This window comes from Vairimorpha ceranae (assembly GCF_000988165.1).
Source record: "Vairimorpha ceranae strain PA08 1199 chromosome Unknown NODE_135, whole genome shotgun sequence".
Classification (NCBI taxonomy): domain Eukaryota; kingdom Fungi; phylum Microsporidia; family Nosematidae; genus Vairimorpha; species Vairimorpha ceranae.
In genome coordinates this window covers 1-7,818 of record NW_020169430.1, presented here as the reverse complement: position 1 = coordinate 7,818, position 7,818 = coordinate 1, and the positions used below count along the sequence as shown (strand labels likewise).

General features: G+C 25.4%; 4 protein-coding genes across 4 annotated transcripts; 1 reads left to right on the top strand and 3 right to left on the bottom strand.

Moving 5' to 3' along the window:
- Positions 1–68: 68 nt before the first annotated feature.
- Positions 69–329, bottom strand: AAJ76_1350007490 (hypothetical protein; the record flags this gene model as incomplete). The annotated part of the gene is made up of 1 exon (XM_024473994.1): positions 69–329. One exon carries the CDS (start codon positions 327–329, stop codon positions 69–71), a length of 261 nt encoding a protein of 86 aa, XP_024329769.1.
- Positions 330–1,484: 1,155 nt separating this feature from the next.
- AAJ76_1350006334 (hypothetical protein) lies at positions 1,485–1,619 on the top strand (the record flags this gene model as incomplete). The annotated part of the gene is made up of 1 exon (XM_024473993.1): positions 1,485–1,619. The coding sequence occupies one exon, from the start codon at positions 1,485–1,487 to the stop codon at positions 1,617–1,619; it is 135 nt and encodes a 44-aa protein (XP_024329768.1).
- Positions 1,620–5,251: 3,632 nt separating this feature from the next.
- On the bottom strand, positions 5,252–5,569 carry AAJ76_1350002250 (hypothetical protein; the record flags this gene model as incomplete). The annotated part of the gene is made up of 1 exon (XM_024473992.1): positions 5,252–5,569. One exon carries the CDS (start codon positions 5,567–5,569, stop codon positions 5,252–5,254), a length of 318 nt encoding a protein of 105 aa, XP_024329767.1.
- Positions 5,570–6,614: 1,045 nt separating this feature from the next.
- Positions 6,615–7,818, bottom strand: AAJ76_1350002 (hypothetical protein; the record flags this gene model as incomplete). Its single annotated transcript, XM_024473991.1, has 1 exon — positions 6,615–7,818. A coding segment is annotated over one exon (1,204 nt), but the record flags the coding sequence as incomplete, so codon positions are not given.

Genomic DNA, 7,818 nt, shown 5'->3' with positions numbered 1-7,818 from the left:
GTTTTGAAATGTCTATATTTAAATAATTTATAATTATTAAACCTATATTTTACTCCAGCACATGTCATTTAAAAATCTTTTTCGGGACCCATTGGGACATCTATTGTTGTATGGCTTAAAGAAAACCCGAAGGCGGTTTTGTCAAGATTGAAAAAAAAACGATCTAAGACTGACATCCAAAGTGTGTAAATGAAATTTAATAAAAATAAAACTATAGAATTAATAAGGAAATAATTACATAAAGCCATAACCGCATGCAACAAACAGTATTTGTCTAAAAGAAAATTTAGTGAAGAATCTAAGAAAAGAACTAAAACTTTTATAGACATAATTAAATTATTACAACTAAGGAAGAAGAATAAGAAATAAGATATTTAACACTATCTTAATATTAAATGAAAGAAACGTAGGGAACGGTGGACGAAGTGGAAAAAATACCAAAAAATTCAGTAAAATACGATGTGCTATGTTGTATTAAAAGATCTATGGATGGGTTTACAAAAATATTCTCTCCTAAAAATCAACCTAATATATATAGCTTAAATTCTTCAAAGACACAAAATGTCTATAAAGACACGATTAATATAAATAAGACTCTTTTAAAATGGAAAAGAAAAGTATTAATAAGAAAACAAAGCTACACAAAAACAGATTAAAGCTTATATAGAAATACGAAAAAAAAGAAGAAATAACGTAATAAGAGAAAATAGAATTAAACGAATCTTAAAAAAAATTACTAGGCTCTTTCAAAAAAATCAGATGTTTCAGAGCTGATAAGTAAATAATCGGACAAAATCTTATTCAATGAAAAAGGATTATCAAGTCATAAAAAGAAAATTCAGGTAGAAAAGAAAGTTGAAAATATGAACTTTACAGAGGAAATTTTTATAGAGCCTGTAATAACCCTTATTACTTTAACTTATTTTCATAACTGTTTCACTTCAAAACGTTTTAATCTAAAAAAGTTTTAGTAAACAACTATTTAAGGAGATTATATAAAATAAATGTACGTTCTAATAACTTTTATTTTAACAACCCTTCTGCCGGTCACCACAGAGTCCTAGAAAAAGAAAAGTCGAAAATTAATGATGAGTCGATAAACATATCAACTATAGAAGTTATTAAATCTTGGAGTAATATGTGAAAAAAGAAGATTAGTAGCAGAAGAAAAATCTATTTGTCTTGCCCCGAAGGGTAAATATCGAGTTAAAATAAATTTCAATAAATGATTTTATAATATTTAACTATGAATTTAATTTTATGATAGCTGTATTCTTTACAACTTGAAAGCAAATACAACTTCAATGAATACAATTGAACTTTGTTTTGTACAAATAACTAAAATTTTATTACAATGTTACTGCGTATAAAAAAAATATTTTTCAACATTTTAATAAAAGAAGGATTAAAAGTAAATAAATGTAGAGATTTAAACTTCATAATACATACTAGCTAATACTATCCCGTTTTAAACGGGATTATAGATGCGGTATACGCTCTTTTTTTCGATGTGCATGTTATGCTTTGGGCTTGTATGTATTATTCAAAAGTATAAAATGTCCTCTTTATCAATAATTACATTTTGCAATAGTTCCTTATTCTACGTTTTAAATAGTTGATAAAACTACAGGACAATACGCAAAAATATCGTGCTGTGTTTGATAAAAATAAATTTAATTTGTATACTTTTTTTTACAAAAAATACAAAGAATTTTACAAATTCAAAAAAAGAAGGGTTAAAAAATAAAAAAATGTTCAGATTTAAACTTTTTATATTTATTTTTTATACCCTTACAGCGGAATCTCTTAACAAAAAACAAATTAAGCGTATTTTATTTTAAAAGGGTTTTCTATAATAAGGAAGTAAAAGATTTTAAGTATTATATAGCATAAATAAGTAACTAAGATAAAAAGTTAATAAGCTAATAATTTTTTTTACTAATTAATATCATAAAAAACATTTTTTAATAAATTAATATAAAATTACACAAGAAACAAACACACTTCCATAATTACTTTCTCTGATTACTTGGAAATTAAGAATATCGTCTCGCTTTTCTATTAAGATAAATTTGTATCCTTTCAAATATCATGTTTTACTCATATTGTAAAAAAATGCAATTTTGATAACGTCTTCTTTCACTTTTGATTTATTGATTAATAAATAAAAACCATACCCACTTTGTTAAAATGTATTTTTAAGTGTATTGTGTTATCTTTCTACGACATTATTGGTGATCGCAAATTATATTTTATTATATAATGCGAATGTCAAATTTCAGGAAAAACCGACAGTAGAGTTAAAAATATGTCGAGTAAAATAGTTTTTAATTTCTTCTAAGCAAGATGGAAAATCTCCATATTCTTTAGCTGTAAAAACGACGGAATGATTCATCATAATCAACATACGCCTACGCACTCAATGCCAAAGCCAATTTTCTTAACTTTTTGCCACATTAATCATCGAAAACAGCTAAGCAGTTAATTCATTTATAAACAGCCTTTGAAGGATAACAAAAAAACATAAAATTTAAATTCGTTATCAATAACCTGTGAAAGATTAAACAAAATGAAATTTGATAATTTGTGAAGATTATTTGAAATGCAGAAATATAGCAGCATGTTCAAAAGACGCTTTACGATTTTGTGAATTTAACTTTAAAATTGAATATTGTAAAGTTGTAAACAACCTTATATAGGTCTGATAACTTTAATTTTTTATTATTACAAAAACAACAGTAAAAACATGACTATCTAGGATATAACTTATAGTATACAATTGAAAATATGCAAATAAAACAATGCTAAAAGTACTATCAATAGTCCAAAATCATTATGTAGCATTTTTTGTGCTGCCATTTTGAATAAAACAACAATAAATTATCATTATTTTAAAATTTTTAAAGATTTCAAGTCCGTATAATAGAAACGCACCCCATATGCGTATCTAATAAATTTGCACCCAGTCCGTGAAGTTTTATTTGCATATGGCATAGGATTAATATGCTTTATTCTTGCGTTACGCAAAATTCTAGTAATCTGATCAATCGAACCCAACTATATTACACCATTCGCTCCTAAATAATTAAAAAATAACATTTCTAAGTGCTTTGCACTTCAAATTATTTGTGCTTCTATTTTTTCATTCATCGGTTTACAAAAAGCTAACTAATATTAGAAAGATGCTTATGATTAGATGTAGCACTAAATGAATCAACATTGAGAACATGATTAAGACTTGAAATACTAAACACTGAACACGCTATGTTCTAACATAGCTATCTATCGGTTTCACGGTAAAACTCTTTTTTTTAAATTGTATTAATCATTGTCAATAATTTGATCCATTTCCTTTCTGTCTTTTCACAATAATTCTTATTGTAAAAGGACCTTTTATACAGGTACCGAATTTATCTATGTCACCAGTGACAGTAAATGAATGACCCAATAATTTGCCTTAAAGTAAAACATTATGATATGAAACCAAGTTTTGAAACAGAACAGGTTTTAGAGTTAATAAAAAATATAAAAAGAAGGTTAAATTAAATAAATAATGTTAAGTAAAAAGCTCAAGTCTTTATAAGTAACTCTCCTCTTTTAGGCAATTGGCGTTCTGTCCAGGGATGCGTCCTGTTCGGAAATAATATTCTAACGAACCGATACAAAATTTCACATCTTTACCGAGATTGTTTTGTTTGATGTTAGATAAAAAATTTTTATAAAATTATATTTTAAATGCCATCTTGTTTCCATAATTTTTCTTTTTATAGTTTTAGGCTTCAAAAGGAATCAATAATCAATGAGAAAGGTTGATATTTGTCCCCACCTTAAAACAACAAAAACTTACGTATGGGATTGATGCCACAGTAAATAAAGGTAGTAGTGAAATTTTTTATTAAGAAGTGCCGTGATACTTGCTTCTTTCAGTATTTTTATATGTGTTGTGATTTATGTCTTTTTTTTATTCATTTGTATCCTTTCTATTGTTTTAATTTTTATATTTTTATTTTTTGTAGAAAATTCATTTTTTCAAAAGAAACAATTTTTTTAATTAAATTAAAATATTGGAAAAAGTATTTATATATAAATAATATATAAGAGAGCAGTAAAATACTACAATTAAATATTCTAAATAAAGGCCTAAAATTGGCTTGTTACGAAATTAATATAAACACATATTCATGTGGAATAAATGGCTGTATACACTAAATTGTAAAGAATTGTGATGTTCTATATCATATTGCTGTACCTAGGCTGTAAAGTGCGATTGTTGATGAATGAAATATAAAAGGATCTATTCTAAAAGCTGTCATTAACTTTTAAAAATAATTTTTTATGTTTTTGTAAGATTTATATAATATGTATTTTAAACATTAATTTTTCAATCCGTATTGTTGTGCTTGAAAAAAATAAAGAAGAAACGTGTGATGCTACTTTTTTTTTAGAAACAGATGACATAGACCAGTTGGAACTAGGAAAATATAATCAAACAGATTTTAGTGTCCAAAAATTATCCCAAGATAATTTAGCTATTTTAAGTGATGGCTGGACAAAATTACGTAAAAAAATTTCTACTTTTGAATTTAATGGTTTCAAACGACTTCCTTTTTTTCCTCTTTCAATGAGTTAAGTTTTTTTGATATGCTATTTACTGAGTCGATTTTAAAGTATATTTTAAAACACACTAATAAAAAGATATAAAAAAAAATTCTTACTTATCAGCTACAAAAAGACCTAAAATTGTGACAATAAAGGAATTATATGGTTACATAGCAATCTTGCTATTACTTGGAATTAAAAAATATCCAAATTATGCATTCTGCTAGATTAAGACCAAAAAAAATTCTTATGATGCAAATATTGCTCAAATAATAAGCCATAAAAAGTTTCGGCAGATAATAAACATGTTACAATAATCGGTGAAAAAGATTTATTATTGATATCAAGATTAAAAGGAAGCCAAAAATTGTTCTATATTTAGAAAATTTTTTTAGAGTGTTACATACTCCAGGAGAGCGCATTGCAATAGATAAGGGAATGATGACATTTAAAGGCCGCAGAAAAAATATAATATATTCTCCAATGGAACAATGGGGTTTGGAATTTTATGTTATAGCCGAATCTACTACTGGATACGTCTATAACTAAGAATAGTTGATAAAAAAAATCTTTGGAAAATACTGTTTTGGATTATATGCTGGTTTGGAGTAAAATAGTAGAGTCCTATATATAGATAATTATTATAACTTGTTTAAACTTGCATAACTTCTTCTTTCTGATGGTATTTATGTATGGGGAACTTTGAGAAATAATAGAGGGGGCCCGAAAACTTAGAAACTGTTAAAAAAGAAAATTCGCAGAACCTAATATGGAACGACAAAAAACCTGTAGTGATACTTACTACAAAATTTAGTGTTGATGTTATTGTAGAAGTAAAATGAAAAGTTATATTAGATGTTATACACCAATATAACAAATATATGGGGGTGTAGACAAATCTGATCAAATGATTAAATATTACACAATGAAGAGAAAGACTAATAGGTGGATACAGCGATTCATCACACATATATTTGAAATTTTGATGCATAATTGTTAGATACTTTATAGAATAAATTTTAATAAGACAAAGCTTTAACTTAACGATTTTATTGAAAATACTATTTCATATTTATTAGTAAAAGCAGAAGTGATAGTAGAAGAAAATATTAAAGATGAACCATACAAGCATCATTTGCCTATTTATTTAGATAAACGACCCAATTTTAAATCATGTTACAAGAATGGAAAAATAGTGACTTATTTTACTAAAAGTGAAACGTGTGATATTTATTTATGCATAAAATCATGTTTTTACAAATATCATGTATCGTATAGAGTAGCAAAAGACAGCGGAGATTATAACTTTGAATCATTAACTGGAAGCTCTATTTAAGTAAATTTATTGTAATTTAAAATTCTTGTATTTTTGATATAATTTTTTATTTTACATTGGTTAATTTTTTTTAAATTTAACATCCATAAAACCAAACAAATATTTAAGGTTAAATTATGTTAAAGTTTTACAAAAAAAAATATTTTTTCAGACCCTTATCTTTCAGTATTTTTACAAAAAAAAATTAGTTTTCAGAATCCTTATTTTTCAGCGCTTTTTTGTAAATTTTCTTTGGCAAAATATTTTTAAGGGTTAAAAAGGATATATTTATTTAATAAAACTTTCTTAAATACTTTTTTATATTAGTGTGAAAGCCTACTTGTTGTAGAGAAAATCAATAACATTGATCTGAGTTGTTACAATCATTTGATTGTAAAGGGTTGGTCATTGGCTTGGAGCATGGCACACTTATTTATCAGTAAGTGCATGCTTGTCGATTGGTTTAACATCTTTTTGTCGTTCGCTCTTTTACATAAAACACCTTCTCTAGATGTAAAACTTCCTCGGGGTTTCCACAGTTAAGATTTCCAGATTTATATTAAGTTTTAGAATGAATGTATGCTTTAGTAAAATAGTACTATAATGTTTATTTTTCTTTATTAATTGAAAGGTTGTACAAATGTAAGTTTTGTTTTAGAATAAAAAAAAACTCGAATAAATTAATTATTTATAAAATACATTAGTTAGATTCACTAGATTCATATTTTTTATCAATACTATCCATAATGTCTTTTAAAGGGGAAATTAACCATTTAATATCTGTAGACAAATATGTCACAGAATTAAAAAACATTTTTAAATTACGATTTATCTTACCTAAAAAATCCTGAGATCGCTCTAATCTCCCAATTAGCATTTTTATAATTGCAAAAATAGATTCCATTTGTACAGCTTGTGAAATATTTGTATGTTTTTGTGTGATAACTTCACATTCATTATAAATAAATTTTAAATTTCCCTTTGTAAGATAAAAAGTCAAATTAAAAGACATAAAATACTTTACCACTTCTTTTATAAACATATTGCATTCTACTATTAATTCTTTTATAGACTCACACGAAGATTCTTTAAAAAAAAAACTGTTTTCAATATTTCTTATTTGAATTTCAATACTTTTGTTTAAGCTTTTTTTTCGCCAACAGTAAAGTTTTTTGGTTTCTATTAACTTAGATATAAATTCTTTGTCTATTTTTCCAAAAAAGATAACTTTTTTTGAAATCGAAATTTTCTCATTTTTGGCTTTGTTAAATGAAAATTTTAATCGAATTAGAGCCTCTCTATAAAAATCCAAAAATAAATCTAAATTTGTCGACTGTTGATTATTAAATTGTACTTTTTCATTTTGAAATGCAGAATTGTAATTTAAATTTTTTTTATAAATCAGATATCTATTAAATTGTTTAGCATAATAATCATTAAGCTTATTCATCAAATCTTTTTTATCTTTATGTATTATAATCTCTCGATATTTTATATTATCACTTTGATCATTTATCGCCTTATCAGAGTTTAATACTCCATCATATTGTTTTAGGGGTTTAAAATGATTAGATGTACTACTATAGTATATATTTGGACTAATTTGAAAAATTTGTACTGGATATCTTTCATTTTCAGAAGTTATACATTTACTATTATCGTCTAATTTAATTTTTTTTCGAACAGGACTTTTAAAATTTTCGTTATTCTTATCTTTAAAACGCTGAGAATTTATTGTATTAAGAATGGGATTATTCAACACAGAGCTTTGTGTACTTTTAGGCTGTAATTCTTTTCCTAAATCCAAAGTATTATCAACTATCTTTCCCAGCTTAAAGTTTTCTTGTTCTGGAAATTGACTTGTATTATTGTTGCCAGTTGAAATCTGATTACATTGTTTTCTT